The sequence below is a fragment of the Musca autumnalis genome, unplaced genomic scaffold (genome assembly GCF_047663935.1).
Source record: "Musca autumnalis isolate F117 unplaced genomic scaffold, ASM4766393v1 scaffold_5, whole genome shotgun sequence".
Classification (NCBI taxonomy): domain Eukaryota; kingdom Metazoa; phylum Arthropoda; class Insecta; order Diptera; family Muscidae; genus Musca; species Musca autumnalis.
The window spans coordinates 54,946,450-54,970,583 of record NW_027412088.1 but is presented as its reverse complement, the minus strand read 5'-3'; the positions used below and the strand labels follow the sequence as shown (position 1 = coordinate 54,970,583).

The 24,134-nt window shown below is 37.8% G+C and overlaps 1 protein-coding gene across 2 annotated transcripts in view; it reads left to right on the top strand.

The window, feature by feature from the left end:
- Positions 1-24,134, top strand: part of LOC141387547 (uncharacterized) — an 80,833-nt gene that overhangs the window by 12,407 nt on the left and 44,292 nt on the right. The window contains exons 1-2 of one of the 2 annotated variants that reach the window (XM_073957427.1): positions 16,244-16,784; positions 22,953-23,010. In XM_073957427.1, coding sequence (XP_073813528.1) covers positions 16,395-16,784; positions 22,953-23,010 — 448 coding nt within the window. In that variant the 5' untranslated portion in view covers positions 16,244-16,394. Of the gene's footprint in view, positions 1-12,410; positions 12,478-16,243; positions 16,785-22,952; positions 23,011-24,134 lie in introns of those variants that run through there. The other variant, XM_073957428.1, reaches the window with a different exon arrangement.

Below are 24,134 nucleotides of genomic sequence, written 5' to 3'. Positions count from 1 at the left end.
ACCGATTTGGTACAAACTTTGGATTTCGAAAAATTTTGTCCAAACAAAATTCAAATTCAAAAATAGACCCTATCGGTCCACTCCATAGGGTACCACCCAAACAAATTATCAACATTTTTATTTTAGTGCGATTAAGTTTCTGTGCGAGAATCTTTTGGAAATTGTTACCAAAGGTACTCCTAGAAGCCCTGTTTACAGCGATATGATATTTTTCGTGGGCAAGTTCTTGTTTCCTGATATAATGGTTCTATCGAGAGGAATGACTCCCAAAATAAGACACACTTACAAAATGGCCTATGTCGGTCCATTCCTTTAGGTACCTCCCTCGCAAATTGATTGTGATTTTATCCATATCTCTGTTGGCCCATAATTCTGAAGACACCCTAAATACATACGTTTTTTTGGGAAAAGGGTGTTTTAATTCACACAGGCTGAGGGTATACCTCTGTCGACAAAGCCGATTTATACTTTTTTACTTGTTTTGGATACCATACCCATATCCTAAGCACCCTATCTGCATTTGTTACCAGATTACCTTGCTTGTTTCTGTAGGAGGTTGTAGGCATCAGTTTGATGTTTCACTATTTGCTAGACTTTTGGTTTTCCTCCTGGCTACTGTACATATTGATCCCGATTTTTCATTTCTCTCTTTTTGTGTCGAAAATGCATTTCTCCCTTCTTTTCTCAGGATATATCTCTAGTGTGTTACGCTGTGCTGCTGATTTTAGGGTTGTTGTAGCAACGCATCCTGCAGAACCAGATAAATTAAGATATCTGGTTCAGGTTCCTCTGTGTCCCTATTAAAACATTCTGTAATCTGAATGTCTGCGTCCATAAAGAAACGAGAGACAGATGAGAGGGTTTAGATCAGGCATGACCAACAAGAGAAAGGAGAAAGTGTGAATGTATTCAAAATATTGGCAATTTATGACAGTGTGTTAGTAAGTTTGTATTCACGCAAGCTATAAAACAATAACAAATCAAAACCTTTGTTCTCTTTTGTACGCTCTTTCTGTGCATTCGGGTCGTGTACGTGTAAATTGCCGAAAATCATCGGCACCGCCGTGCCAAAAGTGGCCATGCTTGGTTTAGATGGACAGTTAAACAAACGCAGCGTATCCTACGGTCCTAGTCCACATGCAGGACTGTAAATTTGAAACCAATACGAATTGAGGCGGCTGTACCATCCGAATCTTAATTGAGCTCAAAGCACTTCTGTCGTTTGCCTTGGCAATCGACATTCGTCTGCTAAGATGGATGGGAGGGGTCTCCAAGTACGGCATTCGCACTATACCTTTGAAATATTTGGGCGACTGCATCAATGTGAACGCTATTTAAGCCTGTCTGATAGGATTATTGATCCAGAAGTTCCCATTTGTATTTTTTGACTTTTCTCTCACTCTCCAGTTCATGAAAATCTCTCATGACATGTCTGGGTGGTGGAAGCATGTTTACTCAAGCAGGTACTGCATCGGTAACATCTTGTTGTACAGATGTACCGGTAAAATGTTCGCAACTTCATTAAAATGGTCATATCAGACCAAACATTTTTCCACTAACAATTGCACAGACCCATCTATTGCATTATAAGAGGTCAAGAAGGTTTATATGTCAGCCATTCTAAGTGCTGCCACCTATGGACTTGAGCACTTTATTCCTTCTTCTGATCCTGCTGTAAAAGAAACAGTGCCTTGCGCGAACGACTTAAATGATGCAATCATACGTTACACCTAATATCTTGGAGTAGTTAGTGGTCGGATTTAGGACACTATCGAAGAATATGTTCAGGTGAAGCCTCATTTAAGTCGTCCAGGCGATGGATAGTGTGGCAGTAGATTTAGCGTCGGATTTTTTTCATATTCCTTAGTTGGCAGTTCTCTACTAAGGCAGCTATTTAGTTATGTAACCTATCGACAATTGGACCCGACACCAAGATCATACAATCATCCGCATACTTTGCGGTGTATGTATATGCGGTATGAGGGTATTTTTCAGAAAGATAGAGGTTAAACAGTTCCGAAGAAGTCACCCCGCCTTAGGGAACACCACTTCGACTTCTTATTTCTGAATTCCACAAACGAGTGACGTCCACACAACGTTTGAAACACGGCTGCAGGGAAGTCTTCTCTATATCATAAAACACCTTGGCATGGATTAATGGTCACAATGGTTGTTCGGTCACACGACCTGTTCTAAGTCTTCGACTGACATGTGTTGATGTGGCCTCTAATGATGTACTGAGCATTTTTCGAATCCATCCATTCACGATGTTGCGCAACTGTGAAACAGCCCCTCATCATGGTGAGAAGTAATGTTTCTAGAATCTACGCTAGCAGCGTAGGCCTTTGGCAATTTGCAACCTGCAACTTTCCCGGTTGAAATAACACGCACCTCTTCGATCTGTCACTATAGCGAACTGTTGCAGTTCTGATGATGTCCCGGAAAATTCTCTCAGCTACCCGAGGATTGGTAATTTCTATGAACCCTTGCCAATCAGCTTTTCCATGTTACAGAAAAAGACGGCGGTCAGAGGCTATGAAGTTGGGTGGTTTCTTAAAAGGGACCGATGATATGAAGACGGTCTGAGCGAAATATGAAAATGGTAACCGAAATTGTATTTCAGGAATAAGAAACCCACAGCGTTTTCATGAATCAGGAACTCAAAATAGGCATGTGTATGTACATATGTGTGTGTATTTTAATAGTGTGAAAATACGACCATTCATTAGGATGATCAAAGCATATCGTTAAGTTGGGTCGGACGTTATAAAAACATATGATTTATGTGATCCATAGCAAACCGAAAATACCGAGGTCAGTGCCTATAGAAAAATGGTTGGCACGCGTATAGTGAAGGCGTTAACAATCAGTTGACAAACAATTTAATTACACCCTCTCCTTCTATGGTATAAAGACAAAACGTTTTTATTATACCCTCCACCATAGTATGGAGGGTATATTAAGTTTGTTTTTCCGTTTGTAACGCATTGAAATACTCATTTGCGACCCTATAAAGTATATATATTCTTGATCAGGGTAAAATTCTAAGTCGATCTGAGCACGTCCGTCCGTCCGTCCGTCCGTCCGTCCGTCCGTCCGTCCGTCTGTGGTAATCACTCTAGCATCCACAAAAATAGAGATAGGACGCTGAAATTTTGGGAAAATGCATCTTTTGTTTGCAGGCAGGTCAAGTTCGATGATGGGCTATATCGGTCCACGTTTTGGTATAGCCCCCATATAACGGTACCCCCCGATTTGCGGTATTTTGACGTTTTAGCTACATTTTCAGACCGATTTGGCTATAATTTGACATTTAGGGTTCTTAAGTGTCAACAAACATATATAACAAAACTTGTGGACATAGGTCCACGTTTTGGTATAGCCCCCATATAACGGTACCCCCCGATTTGCGGTATTTTGACGTTTTTAGCTACATTTTTAGACCGATTTAGCTATAATTTGAAATTTAGGGTTCTTAAGTATCAATAAACTTATATAACAAAAGTTGTGGACATAGGTCCACGTTTTGGTATAGCCCCCATATAACGGTACCCCCCGATTTGCGGTATTTTGACGTTTTTAGCTACATTATCAGACCGATGTAGCTATAATTTGACATTTAGGCTTCTTAAGTGTTAATAAAGTTATAAATTAGAAGTTGTGGACATAGGTCCACGTTTCGGTATAGCCCCCATATAACGGTACCCCCCGATTTGCGGTATGTTGACGTTTTTAGCTACATTTTCAGACCGATGTAGCTATAATTTGACATTTGGGGTTCTTAAAAGTCAATAAACTTATATAACAAAAGTTGTGGACATAGGTACACGTATTGGTATAGCCCCCATATAACGGTACCCCCCGATTTACGGTATTTTGACGGGTTTAGCTACATTTTTAGACCGATTTAGCTATAATTTGACATTTAGGGTTCTTAAAGGTCAATAAACTTATATAACAAAAGTTGTGGACATAGGTCCACGTATTGGTATAGCCCCCATATAACGGTACCCCCCGATTTACGGTATTTTGACGGGTTTAGCTACATTTTCAGACCGATTTAGCTATAATTTGACATTTGAAGTTCTTAAATGTCAATAAACTTATGTGACAAAACTTGTGGACATAGGTCCACGTATTGGTATAGCCCCCATATAACGGTACCCCCCGATTTACGGTATTTTGACGGGTTTAGCTACATTTTTAGACCGATTTAGCTATAATTTGACATTTAGGGTTCTTAAGTGTAACTTAACTTATATAACAAAAGTTGTAGACCTAGGTCCAAGTTTTGGTATAGCCCCCATATAACGGTACCCTGATTTACGGCATTTTGACGTTTTTATCTACATTTTCAGACCGATTTAGCTATCAATTGACATTTAGGGTTCTTAAATGTCAATAAACTTATATAACTAGTGGACATAGGTCCATGTTTTGGAATAGCCCCCATATAACGTTACCGCCCGATTTCAGGTATTTTGAGAATTTTACCAACAAGTTTTAACCGAATTATCTGTAATTTGAACATTTAACATTTGAAATTCTTAGTGGTCACCACACCTCTCCACCAAAAATTGTCAAGAAAGCCCCAATATAACGGTACCTCCCGATTTTCAGTAATTTGATGATTTTAGCTACAATATTAAACCGAACAAGCAGTAATTTGACATTTGAAGTTCTTAGTGGTCACAACACCTCTCTTTCAAAAATTGTCAACATAGGTCCATGTTCGGATATAGCTCCCATGTAACGGTACCTCCCAATTTTCAGTAATTTGGCAATTTTAGCTACAATTTTTAACAGAACTAACTGTAATTTGACAATTGAAGGTTGTAGTGGTCACCACACATCTGCATCAACAATTTTCAACGTAGCCCCAATATAACGATACTTCCCTATTTTCGGTACTTTGAGGATTTTACTTAAAATGTTTAACCGCACGTAGGTCCATGTTGTTCTATAGCCCCAAAACAAACCTCCCGATTTTCCGTACCTTAGCTTTATTTTTTGGACGAACTTTCTGTAAATTGAAATTTAAAAGTCAACAAAAATTGTTCATTTAAGTTCATATTTTCGTATAGCCCACATACCTCCGAACTAGCTGTTAATGACATTTGTACCGATTTTCGGTATTTTGAAGATTCTAGCTACAATTTTTAACCGAATTAGGAGTTATTTGATATTAAAGGCTCCCATCAAAAACTGTCAACATAGGCCCATGTTTTATTATAACCCCTATATAACAGTACCTCCCAATTTCTAGCCCACCAAAAATTGTCAACAGTACGATATAGGCACCATAAAAAAGGGCCTCCCGAATGAAGCATTTTATGTACATTATCTGACATTTTAACGTACTAACTTAAAGTTGGGGACAGGAATGAATATTTTATGGTGGAGGGTATGAAAAGTTCGGCCCGGCCGAACTTAAAGCTTTTTTACTTGTTAATTATACATATGTATAAAAAAATTCTTAATTTTTTATATATCTACATACATATGTATATATGTAAATACATACATATGAACATATATATTTGAATTTTTCACAACACATGTCCATACATATGTATGTATTTTTGTTGATGTTTTGTTTTTCATCGTTTTGGAAATGCCATTTTTCCATAGCTGCTTTGCTCGATGTGTGACAAAAACTTATTCGGACTCACGTTGAAGAGTCATTTGGACCATCAACTAGCCAGAGCATTGTGACATATCCACGAAAAAAAAACGCCAAGAAGAGGCAAAGAAGAGAATAAAAACATAATAAAGCTAAAAATAAAAAATTGACAAATATGCCACCTACGCAAGCGAAAACGTTTTCATTTTTCGTTTTTTTTTGCATTTGCCATGAAATCTTTGCTCTGGAAAATATCATTATTTTCTACTGCTTCTTCTTCGTTGGTTCTTATGTTCCCAATAATGGATAATGAAAATTTCATTGGGGTAAAAAAACGTTTATTATGTGTACAAGTATTTTTTTGAAAAAATATTTTTATTAAAAAATGTTTTTATGCATAACATGTTTTTTCTTCAAGAGTTTATGACCTTGTTTAGTAAACCAAAAACCAAAAAAATAACAATAACTGGAGATCATTAAAAATATTTTGAATTGAATTGTTGTCATTCGCCACCACATAACAGAAAAAACCCGAATGTCTCATGTCATTCATGTTTATGTTCTGAATCACCCAGTGACATATTTTTTTAAATTAGTTTGTTTTATTTTTATCGAGGAAACACTAAAATCGGTCTAGGATCAAAAAGAAATCTGGAAACTCCCATTGTTTAGATATGCAACATGGCACAGTAATTTTTAAAATATCCACGCTTATTGTTGTTTTTGGATGCTCTTAAAAATCTTTAAAAAACCACGTTAATTGTCATCTTTGGATGCTCCTAAAAATCTTTAAAAAAAACCACGTCTATTGTAATCTTTAGATGCTCCTAAAAATCTGAAAAAATCCGCGTCTATCGTCATCTTTGGATGCTCCTAAAAATCTTTAAAAAATCAACTTTAATTGACATCTTTGGATGCTCCTAAAAATCTTTAAAAACCCACGTTTATTGTCATCTTCGGCTGCTCCCGAAAATCTTTTAAAAATCCACGTTTTTGCCATCTTTGGATGCTCCTAAAAATCTTTAAAAAATCCACGTTTATTGAGGCCTTGGTGGTTCCTAAAAATCTTTCAAAAGCTCTAAGCATGAATTTTTTAAGAATATTTTTCCATCCAAGCTCTAGGCGTGGATTTTTTAAGAACATTTTTCCATTAAAGCTCTAGGCGTGGATTTTTTAAGAATATTTTTCCATCAAAGCTCTTGGCGTGGATTTTTTAAGAATATTTTTCCATTAAAGCTCTAGGCGTGGATTTTTTAAGAATATTTTTCCATTAAAGCTCTAGGCGTGGATTTTTTAAGGATATTTTTTCCATTAAAGCTCTAGGCGTGGATTTTTTAAGAATATTTTTTCCATTAAAGCTCTAGTCGTGGATTTTTTAAGAATATTTTTTCCATTAAAGCTTTAGACGTGGATTTTTTAAGAATATTTTTCCATTAAAGCTCTAGGCGTGGATTTTTTAAGAATATTTTTTCCATCAAAGCTCTAGTCGCGGATTTTTTAAGAATATTTTTTCCATTAAAGCTCTAGGCGTGGATTTTTTAAGAATATTTTTTCCATTAAAGCTCTAAGCGTGGATTTTTTAAGATTATTTTTTCCACTAAAGCTCTAGGCGTGGATTTTTTAAGAATATTTTTTCTTTAAAGCTCTAGGCGTGGATTTTTTAAGAATATTTTTTCCATTAAAGCTCTGGGCGTGGATTTTTTATGAATATTTTTTCCATTAAAGCTCTTGGCGTGGATTTTTTATGAATATTTTTTCCATTAAGAATATTTTTTCCATTAAAGCTTTAGGCGTGGATTTTTTAAGAATTTTTTTTCTATTAAAGCTCTAGGCGTGGATTTTTTAAGAACATTTTTTTCCATTAAAGCTCTTGGCGTGGATTTTTTATGAATATTTTTTCCATTAAGAATATTTTTTCCATTAAAGCTTTAGGCGTGGATTTTTTAAGAATATTTTTCCATTAAAGCTCTAGGCGTGGATTTTTTAAGAATATTTTTTCCATCAAAGCTCTAGTCGCGGATTTTTTAAGAATATTTTTTCCATTAAAGCTCTAAGCGTGGATTTTTTAAGATTATTTTTTCCACTAAAGCTCTAGGCGTGGATTTTTTAAGAATATTTTTTCTATTAAAGCTCTAGGCGTGGATTTTTTAAGAATATTTTTTCCATTAAAGCTCTTGGCGTGGATTTTTTATGAATATTTTTTCCATTAAAGCTCTTGGCGTGGATTTTTTATGAATATTTTTTCCATTAAAGCTCTAGGCGTGGATTATTTTAAGAATATTTTTTCCATTAACGCTCCAGGCGTGGTTTTTTCTAAGAATATTTTTTTCCATTAACGCTCCAGGCGTGGTTTTTTCTAAGAACATTTTTCCATTAAAGCTCTAGGCGTGGATTTTTTAAGAATATATTTCAATAAAATATCCAGTCGTGGATTTTTTAGGAATATTGTTTCCATCAAAGCTCTAGGCGTGGATTTTTTAAAAAAGGTTAGGTTAGGTTTAGGATGCGTAACTGCCGTGCCGGCAGCCACTCCACTCGGAGACCTTGAGGTCCATTGTGATCATCCTGACTATTGAAATGTATGTGTTGTAGATATGATAATGATGTTACGTAATTCGATGAGGTGTATGGTTGGTTATTGATTTGTAGATGAAGAATGTGGCTATGTGTATTGTTGAAGAGGTGTACCGGTTGTGGATTTGATGGATGGATGATGGATGGTGTTGAAAAGAAGATTCATTGTAGACTATGGATGAGGTGATGTTGGATGCAGCTATGTGGTGATGAGTGAGTGCAAATGGTGTTGATGTGTAGTGGAAGGTGTGATGTGTTTCTTGCTATGGGCGAGGCTGTATAATGTTGCGTGACTGCAGATTGTGGTGATATGTGTCTGATGGGTATATGGTGATTTGTGCATACGGTGATGATATTCTGAATGTTGTGATTTGTTTCTTGCTGCGGGCGAGGCTGTATGATGTTGCATGACTGCAGATGGTGTTCTGAATGGTGCTGTAAGCCTGCAGATGATGATGCAAGGCTGTTTATGATGATATAGTGAGCTATGTGGGAGGAGATTTTGGATTAAGTTGGAAAGATGGGAAGGAGGAAAGTGATAAGACAAAAGAGACGAGAATAAGAGGAATGAGTAATTGTAAAGGAGATTAGTAGATTGTTTTAAGAAGAAAGAGATTATTTTTCTAGACTGTACTAAGCCTGTTCTGACCCGCCCCGGAGCCACTTTAGACTCTTACAGTAAACCACCAGGATAGTAGGGTCAATAGAGGAGAAGTAAGATAGAGAGTCAATCACATGTACACCAAATAGTCTATGCCTTTTGACCATCAGTCTAGGACATCTACATAAAAGGTGCTCGATTGTCTCTGTTTCCTCCTCATCCTCACATAACCTACAGTACTCAATGTTGTTATCATCCCACTTACATGGCTTGACATAGTCCTCTACCATAAGGTCAGAGGACTGGGAGCCTCGCATTGCTAGTTCATCAACAATCTCATTCCCTTCAACATTGCAGTGCCTTGGAACCCAACAAAGGTTGACGCTTAAATTGCAAGTTTTTAAGGTGGACCTACAATCTTGAACGATCTTAGATTTAATATTGTAAGATCCTAACGCCTTAAGGGCAGCCTGACTATCTACATAGACTGTAACTGTCCTGCCTGCGTTGTCCGTCATTCCTGCGACTAATTCTAAGGCCTTCTATACTGCAAAGACTTCAGCCTGAAAAACACTGCAATTTGCATTGAGCTTGAACGAGCGTTTAATGTTTAGCTCTTCGCAGTACACCCCCGCTCCAGTACCTTCATCCATCTTAGAACCATCAGTAAAGATGGAAAGGCTATCGGGTAGTGGTCTGCCATGCTTCCATTCACTTCTATCAGGGATAGTTATCTTCGCTACATCAAAATCCAGTGAAGGCGAAATGTAGTCGGTTACACTTCCCCCTCTTAGTCCGATCCGACTGTTTAGCTGTTGTAAAATGCAAGCATGTCCAGACCCTGAAGAGCGCCACTGGTTAAGCTCCTTGAGCCTCAAGGCACTACGGGATGCTTGGTACTGAACAAGAATATCCAGAGGCTGGAATTTCAGTACTGCATTCAGTGCTGCCTGAGGGGTGCTCTTCACTGCTCCTGTGATTAGAATTGAAGCAGATCTTTGCACAGTAACCTAGACAAATTTGGCTTACTGTTCAGGGCCTGCCACCAAACAAGACATCCATAGGTCAAAACTGGGCAGACCACTGTCATAAACAACCAGTGTATCACATGCGGTCTCAAACTCCAACTCTTACCTATGGAGTTCTTACAGGAGTAGAGTGCAACTAGACCCCTCTTAGAGCGCTCCTCTGTGTTCCTTTTCCATCTGAGACGATGGTCAAGAATCAATCCCAGGTACTTCGCCTCCATAGAGAGATTTAGCCGCACTCCATCCTGTGTTGGCGGTACGAACTCGGCGGTTTTTCTTTTTCGGGTAAAGAGCACCAGCTCTATCTTAGCCGGATTCACACCAAGGCCGTTGATGTGCGCCTCCCTCCCGGGGCGATCACCCCTTCTAGGCTCGCTGGCTTCGGTGTCCTGTCATTTGAAGACCGTGGGGGTACCAGACCTGGGTCAGCTTTACTGGCCTTCCCCGGTTGAGCCCCTGTCTTCATATGACCGGTCCCCTGTGAGTGCGGGTCCATTTGGTTAATCGGTCGACGATTCACCACCCTCTTGGCAACAGGATGCGGATCCTCAGAGGACCTGACCCTCTTAACCCATTCCTGCGCAGATGTTCTTGAGTATCCGCTCTATTTAGAGGTCGATGGTCCATCTCCCGCCACCGCCCCATGACCTTTCACAGTGCCAGCACCGCCCTTTACATCGGAAGAGTGAGGTCTAGTAGGTGACGATGGCTTTACAGTGGTCTGTTGCCCAGTCCTCTGCACAGTCGCCCCTACTAGATCTGCACCTTTCTTAACCCCGGCAGGTTCGATGGCAGCCACCGACGAGACAGTCGACATAGGCCGTACCTTTGGCGGCTGTCTAGTTTGTGGATGCTCGATCCTACCGCGGTCGTCAAATACGTCCGCAAAGGACTCGAGCAGTTTGACAGGACCGGATTTGCATTTTTCCCTGTAGAGGTTGCCCTTGTCTCAGCCGCTGGGCTGGAGACTGCAGCCTCGACAGGGGTCGGAATTTTGTCAATTGGCAAGAAGATCTTTTCAATGTGAGGATATTTCCGTTCGAAACGCCTCACAAATCGGATCTTCAGGCCAATTTCCCTAAATTCCGACTGGGTCACCTCGGAGGGGTCTTTGCCAATAAACCTCTGACAGTAGAAAATAACTCTTCGGTATTTTTATCTATCCTTCTTCAGCCGAGATCTATTAGCTTTGATTGAGGGAGACATGGGGGAGGCCGTCGTCGTATCCTCCTCCACAGCATCCTTCACCAAGGCATCCTGCCTGTTTAGGGGAGGTTTGTCGGAACCGACCGACACTTCAGCCCCTGAGGGAGCAGGATCCCCGACCGTAAGGTTGGAGCTCTCCAGGACACAAGAGAGAGTAGCGATGGATGATTGAGATGTGATAATTGTTATATCCATCTCATCATCCTCCCAACTCTCCCAGTCCAATGGAGGGGGGCTCTCCTGACTTAGTCGGAGACTCTCGTTGTCCCTCTGGAGCTCGAGCAATTCCCTGCCCTGCTTATTTATGGCGTCGCTTACACTGTCCAGTGTCGTTCTCTTGACGTCCCCGTCCAGGGATTGGGTATTCGCACGAGGTGCAACATTGTTCGGGTGCATAGCAATGAGTATCCAAAAGAATATGAGTTTATGGGGGAGCTTAGGACAGCCATGGCATAGCCCTCCACTACCATGACTAGGGCGCTAACTACTCGCTGTGGTGCCCAGGTATCAAGCGAGGCTCTGTTCGAATACAGTTGGTACCCTAACTGCAAACCTTGGAACACCGATAGGCACGAGGTCGCATTACACCCCGGTGTTAGGGGATCTCACCATTACTTTGGTAGGAGATCGCTACCAAATCTGTGTCACTCAGTCCAGAGATGCACTATGAGTTTCGAGCGCACTGTGTTGGTGCGTGACAGAGAGTGGATAACCTTTGGTCGATCACAGCCTCCTAGTTCAACACTACAATAAGTTAAATGAAGGATTGTGACGTCTAGCCCCCGCATCGCGCCAAGATTGTTATCCCCGGCGGGGAACATTTTTTCCATAAAATATCCAGTCGTGGATTTTTTAGGAATATTGTTTCCATCAAAGCTCTAGGCGTGGATTTGTTAAAGAACATTTTTTCCATCAAAGCTCTAGTCGTGGGTTTTTTAAGATTTTTTTTTTCATAAAAGCTCTAGGAGTGGATTTTTTAAGAATATTTTTTTTCATCAAAGATCTATGCGTGGCTTTTTTAAAAATATTTTTTCCATTAAAGTTGTTTCTAAAAAATCTTTAAAAATCCACGTTTTTTGTAGTCTTTGGTAGATTCTAAAATTTTTAAAAAATCCACGTTTATTGTGGTCTTTGGTCGGACCACCCGGACTTCCCTGCTGGCTACGTCGGTGGTCTTTGGTTCTTCCTAAAAATCTTTAAATATCCAGGTTTATTATCATCTTTGATCCAAAAAATATAACTTTCGTCCAACAGTAGTTCCTAAAATTACTTAACGTATTTTAATTTTTCCAAGTTTGTGTGAAAAAAAAACTTAATATATAATCCTTTTTATTATTTAATATTAATTATATTTATATTTTTTCAATACCTTTTTCAGATTGCCATTTTAACATACAAATACTTTTTAATGTCACGTCAATTGAAGGCGGTGGAACAACAATCGGGTAAGTTGTTTAACTCTGAACTCGGTTTAAAGTTTACATTTAAATATAAAAAAATTTACCTACCTATCTTCTTCCTTTGTCTTCAAAAAGCGATGAACCCCCAAGATAAATTTGGTTTGTTTAAATTAGGACTAATATATTATCACCTAAATCACATCACATTATAAAGAAATGCCTTAAAGGTGATTCATATTGACTCTCCCATTTGAACTGATTTTTTTTGGAAAGTTCATAGACCTGTGATAAGATTTGTTTATCAGATATTCTGGGACAGATTTCTATCCAAAGGGCAATAAATTCTAATTGCAGGCAGCTATTGGAGAAAATTGTTTTGCTCCATAATTTTTATCGTACAAAGTTTTAGATTCGTCTCTTCTTTTGTTCGCTGGTTTACTGAAGGTCACAGAAGTTTATTCGGTTACAAATTTGGCACATAAACAACATCCGCCACATGTCATCGGTTGGGGTAAAATGGGGCCAGTTACCTCATATCACAACCAACATTATAAATTCCCATTATTTTGACAAAATATGGCACAATAATAAATAATAAATTTCAAAAAACACGGACTTTTCGTTTTCAAAACACATTAAATCCATCAAGTAAAATGAAGATGTTGTAGGAAAAGAAGAAAATTAAAATTCTGCTACACAACATCTGCATTGTAATTGTGAAAAATGAAATGAAAAGTCCCATTAAAACAGTGATGGTCAGCAGAGGCAATTCATATGCCCGCGGACATAGGCATTTTGCTGTTTGGGCTAACACATCTTCACGTACACAAAAAGTTTATTTGTGTGAGTAAAATTGTGTTTAAAACCAATGGTGGTGGTTTTGTTTCTGCCGCTAACGTCTATAGCAAAAATCCTCAGATCCCTGAGGACACTTTTTTCTATAGAAAAAAATTCCTCAGGTCCATAAGGACACTTTTTTCAATAGAAAAAAATTCCTCAGGTTACTAAGGACACTTTTGTCTATAGAAAAAATTCCTCAGGTCTATGAGGACACTTTTGTCTATAGAAAAAAATTCCTCAGGTTCCTGAGGACACTTTTTGCTATAGAAAAAAATTCCTGAGGTACTTGAGGACACTTTTTGCTATAGAAAAAAAATTCCTGAGGACACTTTTTTCTATAGAAAAAAATTCCTCAGGTCCCTGAGGACACTTTTTTCTAAAAAAAAAATTCATCAGGTCACAGAGGACACTTTTTTCTATAGAAAAAAATTCCTCAGGTCCCTACTGACAATTTTTTAATAGAAAAAAATTCCTTAGGTCACTGAGGACACTTTTTTCTATAGAAAAAAATTCTTCAGGTCCCTGAGGACACTTTTTTCTATAGAAAAAATTCCTCAGATCCTGGTCCATGAGGACACTTTTTTCTGTAGAAAAAAATTCCTCAGATATTGGTCCATGAGGACACTTTTTTCAATAGAAAAAAATTCCTCAGGTCCATGAGGACACTTTTTGCTATAGAAAAAAATTCCTCAGGTCCCTAAGGACACTTTTTTGCTATAGAAAAAAATTCCTCAGGACGCTGAGGACACTTTTTTCTATAGAAAAAAATTCCTCAGGACGCTGAGGACACTTTTTCTATAGAAAAAAATTCCTCAGGTCCCTAAGGACACTTTTTTGCTATAGAAAAAAATTCCTCAGGACGCTGAGGACACTTTTTTCTATAGAAAAAAATTCCTCAGGTCTCTGAGGACACTTTTTTCTATAGAAAAAAATTCCTCAGGTCCCTGAGGACACTTTTTTCTATAGAAAAAAATTCCTCAGGTCCCTGAGGACACTCTTCTCTACAGAAAAAATTCCTCAGGTCCCAGAGGACACTTTTTTTCTACAGAAAAAAATTCCTCACGTACCTGAGGACACTTTTTTCTATAGAAAAAAATTCCTCAGGTCCCTGAGGACACTTTTTTCTATAGAAAAAAATTCCTCAGGTCCCTGAGGACACTTTTTTCTATAGAAAAAAATTCCTCAGGTCCCTGAGGACACTTTTTTCTATAGAAAAAAATTCCTCAGGTCCCTGAGGACACTTTTTTCTATAGAAAAAAATTCCTCCGGTCCCTGAGGACCCTTTTTTCTATAGAAAAAAGTGTCCTCATGTCACTGAGAACACTTTTTTCTATAGAAAAAAATTCCTCAGGTCCCTGAGAACACTTTTTTCTATAGAAAAAAATTCCTCAGGTCCCTGAGGACACTTTTTTCTATAGAAAAAAATTCCTCAGGTCCCAGAGGACCCTTTTTTCTATAGAAAAAAATTCCTCAGGTCCCAGAGGACACTTTTTCTATAGAAAAAAATTCCTCAGGTCCATGAGGACACTTTTTTCTACAGAAAAAAATTCCTCAGGTCCCTGAGGACACTTTTTTCTATAGAAAAGAATTCTTCAGGTCCCTGAGGACACTTTTTTCTATAGACGTCACCTGACAACACATGCATTCTCTTGGATCAGACCATCTCCCAATGAGTGTCTCCTTCAGCAGAATGCATGCTTTCATCTCCTTGGATCAATCATGGGAAATATAATTGCCCTAGTTTCCGAGAGTTCACTAATCACTGCTTCAGAAATCTGTGCAACACTTCTGATGTTCAGGTAGCGGAAAGGACATTCCCAGACATCATCACTGCTGCAGCCGCTGGCCATATACCTACTGGTCGAATACCCGAAGTAAAACAAAACTTCCCAGCAGAGGCGACGACAAATGAGCATGATGAGCTTGGTCGGATTGGCACGACCAAGAGTCTGGGAGCTGACATTGGATGTTAACAGGTCGGTCGGTGAGCATAAACAGAGCAAGTGGTTAAATAATCTGAAGAATTGCAATATTGAAGCGGAATAAGTGTAATGTGGGCCATGGTTAAATTACTCTAGAACCCTGATAAGAAGGAAGATAGGACCTTAGTTGTTGTTGTAGCAGCATTAAACCTTCGTATAAGCGCGTCACGTTTGGCGATGCTACACTGATCGATCCGAAGAGGTGCACCAGTTATATTTAATTTCTATCTTACCACCTTTTTCCTCGCAATGAATATTCAATTATCCACCACTAAATCTGTTCAAAACATGGACTGTGGATATGAGCACAGAGTTGAATGTCCTGGTCGATGGTAGTAGAATTCCGACCACTTACTACACCAAGATCCTAGGCGTAACATCCACTTTGTTCACGCATGCCACAGCTATCTGCGACAAATTGAGATGTAGGAACAAGGACCTCAGGTCATCGTACAGACCTAATGTCTGTTGATTTTGCAGTTGAATTTTCTGAGGTTTCTTACATGTGATTTCAATCCTCTGAGGACTGGTATTTTCAAGTATTGGCGTATTATTGTAATTGCTTTTTTATTGTAAAACAACACAAAAATTATCTAAACTTATATCGAGTCTACATTGCAAAAATACTTGAAAAAATATACATACCTACAAATAAATTATTCTTAGATATATCTATGCTATCTTATCGTTGGTCATTAATGAAAATCGATTCCAATATTGATGATATAAAAATACAAACACATATTTACATTTAGGTGTACCTACAAACCGAGTGTACTTTACCAAAACACAAAAATAGATAAATAATATCGAATCCCCTCCACAACAAAATAGAAATCAAAGAACAGTAGCAAAGTAGTTGATAAAAAAATAATGCTTGGTCTTAAAATTCTAACCACTTGTTTTGCTTAGTTTTTTTTTTATCTACAAAAATGTGTAATTACTCTAACAAAGTTAAATCGCAATGCCAAAAGTAGAAAGAAAATTAAGGGAGTTGCAAAAATTCAAAAGTTCCCTTCGATTAGTTGCAATAATAAAACGGTCATGAACACGACGTGCCGCCTTTAGTGGAACTACTACGTTGGTGAAAGTGAATTGTGCAAGTTGTCGGTTTTGTTTTTTCTTTCTTTGAAAAAGGATATGTCGTTTTTAAATTTGGATACACAAAATGTATCCTCAACAACAATGCAACAAGCCCTTAATATGAGCTCCACTACGATTGCACCCATGGATATCAACAACAATACAACCATATTGACAACAATGGCAGCAAACTCCAACTGGACCGCTACATCGACTCAATCGTATTGGAATATGTCCAATTGGACACCACAAACAACTCCTGTATATTGGAATGTTTCCATTTATGGAAATTATTCATCGAACTGGACTAGCGGCGCTTGGCAACCCTATTATCCTGGTGGTGTTGTAGAAGAGACTCCTATGTATACCTATCCATACTTTTCGTATGCCTATTTGTATGCTGTGTTCCTTCTGCTGCTCTTGTTTGTGGGCTTAGTTTTTGCCAAGGTTTGTTGTTTGTGAAGATTTCAAAGGATATGAAAACGGGAATAATCTATTTCACAATGTTGAATGTGAAATCTAAAATCGGGTTATGGTTCAAAAATTTTCGAGGAAGTAAACAATAAGATGGGAAAAGAGGAAAATTAAAAATTTCTACCTAGTGCCTTTTTGATAATCTCTCCCAAAACTGAGATTTTTTCTATAATGAAACTGCTTGAGTGTCTAAAATTCGAGTAAATGTTCATTCAAGATAAAAAAGTCAAAAGATTTAACCAATGCTGTCAGATGAATTGTAATTGTGAATTAATCGTAATAAGACATAAACAAACATTTTGACAGCGTGGAGGAACATTTTTCAGTCACGATAGTGATGTTGTTGTTTGGATTCAACATTGTGAAACAGTATTCCATAGCTTATTTTTATGTCGATACGAAAATGAAAGCGGAAGAAAAACTACCCCAATTAACTGATCCTGGAGCTAAAACAACAGACCATACATACAAATTAATTAATAATTGTTGAATTACCTTTTTATACCCTCTATAATAATCTGCAGGGTACATGGCACAATAATGTTTGGTTTACATTCGGAGTCTTTTCGTGATTTCGAAGGCGTTTCGTGATTTCGCGCGGAATCAAGCAAAAATAATCATGATTTCGCATACAAAAATGAAATCATCTCATTTCGTGATTTCAGCGAAATCAACATCGAAATCACAGTACACATGATATACAACCCTGTTTTTCCCTGAAAAAGTACCAAAAGTTGCAACACGTTTCACGTATCATAATAAACAAGGTAGATGGTCAATTGCTGCACAAAAAATTTTAGTATCAAAATTTTTAAACAATGTGAAAAAAATATATACTTACTTTGTTACAATGCTATTTTTCATTGTGTTCTAGTATTTTTTTAATGGTAATGTTAGGAAAAAATAGCGAATTGTCAAAAATTGCTTCCCCATACAAATTTGTTAAAAAATACGGAAACCAAAAAATGACGGAAATTGCAAAAACTGCAGCAAATCAACATAACAGCTATCGTATTTAGATGATAATGAACATGTTGCTGGTTTCTACTATGCCAAAATTGTATGGCAGAAAGCAGGAGAATAGGGTGTTATTCGGCGCTATTTTTTTTTTTAAAGAGAAGTGCAAGTCTTGTTAGACTTCGGAGTACGGGAACGCATTTTTAGCACTAAACGGGAAAACTGCTGCATGTTCTGAACACAACTTTTATCTATCAAAATTTATTATTATGATGTCTCAATGATAAAATCATTTTTTATTTTTTCATTTGTTAGTACTATACACAATTAATACGATATATAAATAATTTTACGATAACTTTCGAAATAAAGTTGTAAAGTTCTAAATTGTCGTCTATTTTTGATTACTAATTCAATTTACAACAACTTGTTTTGAAAATTCATGTTCGATCAGCTGCGCATATGCATCTACCTTGATCATTGTGATATGTTTGAAATCAACAAAAAAATAAGTGTAAACACCGGGGTGTATTTCAGGATTTCGTGAAATCCAGTGGATTTTGGAGCGCAAGTGTAAACTTGGCATTATGCTTGGTTTACATTTACGAAATCCACTCGATTTCAACTGTCAATTCCATTGCGTCAAATTAAAACTCATCTGAAATCCATTTGATTTTATTTGACGTTTAATCAATGGAATTGACAGTTGAAATCGAGTGGATTTCATAAATGTAAACCAAGCATTACATCAAATCATGTCAAACGTCAAATTTGCTCACAATAATGCATTACTGTGAATTGCTTGTTTACATTTTGTATGTGATTTTATTCACAATAACGCATTTTGACAACTGGTATCATGATGAAATTATTATAATTAAATAGATCTTGACTGGTATGAAGATCAGCTGTTTTTGGCGATACACCTTATTATTCCACTATGGATTTGACGTCGAAATATTGACATAAATTGAATACTCTCCAACATGATGAAATTAATAGTGGTTTCAATCAGTCAAATTTGTTGTTAATGTGAATGAATTATACGGAAACGTAAACAAACATTTTGACATCTTGAATAATTTTCGAACAAAATCGAGCTGTTGTTGTGCTACTTAGGTGACCTGGTAAATAGGTCTTGCTCTCCCAACTCGCGGAAAATCTGAAAAATTTACCACAGGTAGATCTGTTTGTCCTGATTACAGAAATATAAAGTTCGTTTCGGGGAAGTCTATACTTCCGAGATATGGGTCTTTGAAATTCCCTTGTGTAAAAGCCTGCTACTTGGAAAAAATGAATTTTTAAGGTTGTAACCTCAATATCCCAACGAAATGACTGACCTTGTATATTTAGTCTTCATTGGTTGTATTAAACTTTCCACTAGAAATTTTATGGTATAGGTTCACGTCCTCATATAACGGAACCTTCCGATTATAATCGGTATTTTGAAGGTTGTGACCTCAATATCCCACCGAAATGGCTGAAATTTGGTATTTAGTTTCGTTGTGTGTATTAAACTTTCCACCAGAATTTTTTTAGGTATAGGTTCACGTCTTCATATAGCCCCCATAGAACGGCGCCCCCGATTTTTGATATTTTGAAGGTTGTGGGCTTAATACCCAACCGAAATTGTATTTAGTCTTCGTTGGAGGTATAAAACTTTACACCTGAATTTTGTCGGTATATGTAGGTCCACGTCTTCATATAGCCCTCAAAGAACGGTACCTTCCTATTTTCGGCATTTTGAAAGTTGCGGCCTCAATACCCAACCGAAATTGCTGAAATTTGGTATTTAATCATCGTTTGGGGTATAAAAATAACAATTTTCATCTGAAAATTTCAGGTATAGGTTCATGTCTTCATATCGTCACCATAAATGCCGGAAGACGTAACCGACATGAAAATCGAAATTCTTTTTTTTACGTAATGTGATACATAAAGCTAAAATACATGCCCTGGCAAAATTTTAAGCTTATACGTTCAAAAAGAACGATCCAATTCAAAAAATGGCATTTCGGAAAATGGGATAATATTGCAGATTTTGTTGTAACGGAAGATCTCAAAACTAAGCAATTCAACGGTTTAGGTTTCACTATTTATTCCTCTTCGTATATGGTCGATAACATCCCATATTCTCACCTTCATACGATTAATATTCCGTAAAACAGTTTTTAATTTTATAACGTTTTTTACTTCTCCTGTAAAGTTTTGGTTTTGTGGGTTACGTCTTCGGGCATTTATGGTGACGATATAGTCCCCATCGAATGGTACCACCTGATCTTCAGTATTTTGAAGGTTGCGGTCTCAATACCCAACCGAAATGGCTGAAAGTTGGTATTTAGTCTTCTTTAGGTGTTTTAAACATTCCACCAAATATTTGTTAGTACAGGTCCACGTCTTCATATAGCCACCACATAACGTTACCTTCCGACTTTCGGTATTATAATACAGATCCCATAGTATCGGTATTTTGAAGGCTGTGACCTCAATATCCCACCGAAATGGCTGAAATTTAGTCTTCGTGGGGGTTTAAATATTCCACCAGATATTTTTTGGTATAGGTTCACGTCTTGATATAGCCCCCATAGAACGGCACCGAAATGGCCGAAATTTGATATTTAGTCTTCTTTGCGATTATAAAAACTTCCACGTGAATGTTGTCAGTATAGGTCCACATCTTCATATAGCCCCCATGGGACGATACCCCCAATTTTGGGTATTTTTAAAGTTATGTCTTAAAGATACCACCGAAATGGCTGAAATTTGGTGTTTAGTCTTCGTAGGCGGTATAAAACTTTCCAGAAGAGAATTATGAGTATAGATCCATGTTTTCCTGTTTTTCGGTATTTTGAAGGTTGTACATCAAGTTCCAAGAAGGTTCATTTCTGAAAATCCCTTTTTGGGTACTGCTTTTGCAAAGGTCCAAAATTTCGTTTATGTGCAGTTGAAGAGCTGTTGGAGGATCGTTTCGGTATTTTTTATCGAAGATCATCATTGTGATTCTGATTAGAACGATATAAAGTTTCTAGTGGGCACGACCATGTTCCAAAAAAAAAAAAACTAACAACCTATGATGGCCAACTATTATGACCCGTGGGTGTGATAACTATCGAATGTAATGATACACATTGGTCCATAACGTAATAATTCTCCCAAACTTAAAACAAGAGCGAAGATGGACTATGTCGTACAACTCCTTCCTTCCAGAAAACATGCCACTGTTGAAAATTTAATTTTGCCTGGGCACTCAGCGTTCAAGGCGGCTATGCATACCATTGCACCCGCAAAACTTTACTCGAACGTTTATTGTGTTTTCGACTTTAGTTGGGCTAAAATCCCACCCGTGTTTGTCTTGGTAACTGGCGTTCTTCTGCTGAGATGTATGGCTGGAACTGAACTGCCTGTGCAACTGCATCAGTGTGAAAGGTATCCAAGCCGGCATCATAGGCTCATTGATCTGGAGGCCCCCTTCCCCCTTTTCAAGAGATCATGGCGATCTTGGGGGTTAGTCTGGGCACAAGATAATGTCAAGGATGCTCACTGCAATTATACCAAAGCAGCTACTGCCTTGTCAACATGTTATTGTGCTGCTGCAGCGGTGAAATTTTCGCCTTCTCATAAAGATGGTTGGTGTCATGAGGATACAACTTGTTCCAGTCCTTAAGGCGGCATTTTGTCAGCAACCCAAGTTTTGCCAACTAGAGACTTGAGGACTTTGTTCCTATTTCTCATCTTGTCACAAAAAGCAGTGGCTTGCTCGGACAACTTAATTATGCTATCGAACGTTACTCCCAATATCTTTACGTAGTAAGTAGTCGGAGTTGGGACATCTTCGAAATTATGTTCCAGTGGAGTTTCATTTTAGTGCTCGAGATAGTGATTTAGCGTCGGATATTTTCATATTCCTCACATGGAAGAACTGCATCGACGATTGAACCCGACGCCAAGATCGAACAATTACACACATACGTAACGACCTCTTTGCCGTTTGGAGGGTGTGCAATTACAGCCTGAACTTACAGCCTGTTTATGTATGTCGAAAATAAAACGAATGCGTACCAAACGCTACCAAAATCGTGTGTGTTTTTCAAATTAGTTTTTTTTTTTGTTTGTTTTGAAGCATAAGCAAATATTTCGAAAACTAAAGTTTGGGTGCGTATCACACACAAACATTTTCGTTTGGACATACATAAACAGGCTTCTAAACATTTATAACAAACACCGCCTTTGGGAACTCCCTATTTCACTCTATGGGTCTTCTTATTTATGAATTCCACAATTCTATGAATTCTTGCCCGATCTTGGATTCTCTTAAAAATGTTTATCCCCCCATTTTTTTTTGAGATTTTAGCTACTTGTACCAACATAATTGGGCACTGTGTGCTCTCAGAGCATCGGCAACCTCTGCGTTTCAATCTTCATGTAACGGTTCAGCAGGATTTGATAGTTTCAGAAGATTGTATTTGTCTCGTTAGTCCATATTTACATTAGGCGATTTTCCTTGCGGCAATTGTCAGTTTGTAGGTGAGAGAGGGTGTTGAGAGGCAAAGGGTTACCAAATGCCTCACCCCTCTCTCCTTCATACTGACAATTGCCGCAAGGAAAATTGCCTAATGTAAATATGGACTTACGGAAGATATAAAGAAGTGGCGCCCAACACAAAACTATCAAAACGATATGACAAAAAATAATAAAAAAAAAATAACATTCTAATATGCCCGATAATTGGACTTAACAACGCCGGTAACTCTTAGATCATTAAGGTCTCGGTACATACGGTCCGTTGTGTGCAGCGTCAAATACAAAGAAGGTGGGAAAAAAGTTACCATGGTATTTTTGGTGAATACTGAAAAATGGGGTTACCACAAAAGTCGTACTTTAGGAAAAGTTTGGAATTAAGTAACTAACATTAATGGTAGTTACCAAGCTTAGCCTTCGTCTGGTCACTAACAAATAACATTCTAATATTCCTGATAAACGGACTTAACCACTCGTGGAGAAACGTGTCGGATGTGTGGGACTTCGGTCAAAAGGGAATTAATTAAACTTTACAAGTTTTGCCGTTTTTCTTACAAATTCATTTTCGTATCGATATCTAATTACAAACAAATCCTAATTTCTTATTATTTGTATTGAAATCTTAAAATTGAACTGTTTATATTTCCTTTCTCCTCAATTATTAAGTTGGCAATGAATAAACGCAAACAAGTCCAGGCTCAGCTGGCTCTTCAACAAATGAGAGGTAATTTATTTGAAAAAAAAAAATCATTGCAATCATCATTCTCACATTTAATTTGAAAATATTTAGAATTCGCAACATTACACATGTAATCTGAAAATTATAAATTATATTCAAATTATTTTTTTAAGATTCGAATTATTATATACATATTTTGATTAGAGATAATCAATTTTAAGGTGTGTAAAGTGGAGTACATGCTATCCGCATCAGAAGTCCTTACGGATGTGTATAGATGGTGGATCTTCCGCCTTGCTAAACTTCCATTTTAAACTTGCGAAATTTGGATTGTTGGTCTCGGAAGTCAGCGAAGGCTTGTCTACGACTTAGGTAGTTAGCAATCCAACGTTTGGCTTCATTAGGAAGAGAAAAGATCATATTATAGGAAATCAGCATTGGATGGTCGTCCATATCGAACGCCTTGGAAAGATCAAGTGTTGCCACAATGGTTTAGGCCATTCAAAATCTTTTTAATTATCTCTTGCAAAAGCGTTATAGTGCTGCGAACTTCCCTGAATCCCAGGGATTTTGTCAAGTTGCTCAAACCCGCAGCTCCCAAATTCGTTCACATTACCATGGATATGCCGTCTGGAAAAATTGCCGGCAAAAATGTGTTTCACACGTGTTTTTGGCATCTGAATGGGACATGTCATTGAACACTATAACATTTAGATTTTTATTCTTATTTGAACCAGAGACTTTTTATTGTGGATCACACTTGCTTAGAAATGCACAGTTATTTCTTGAGATGTTGTAGCTACTTGAAATACCTGTGTTGGAGAATAAGAGTCTGGATTTATGCCCTCCGTTGCTCAATTCTTTCGTCAGCTGAGTCATTGGAACATATTTGGTCGCGCTGTGGTATCAAAAGCGAGACATTAAGAGATCTTCTTCTCTCTACAGAAGACCTTAGAAGGTCTTCCTCTGTCTATAGAAGACCCCTTTAGGTCTTCTTCTGCCTATAGGAGACCTGAGGAGGCCTTCTTGAAGACCTCTTTAGGTCCTCTTCTGTCTGTAGAGGACCTAAAAAGGCATTATTCTGTTTATGGAAGACCCCAAGACTCCTTTTTCTATATATAGAAGACCTCAAGAGCCCTTCCTCTATTTATAGAAGACCTCAAAAGGTA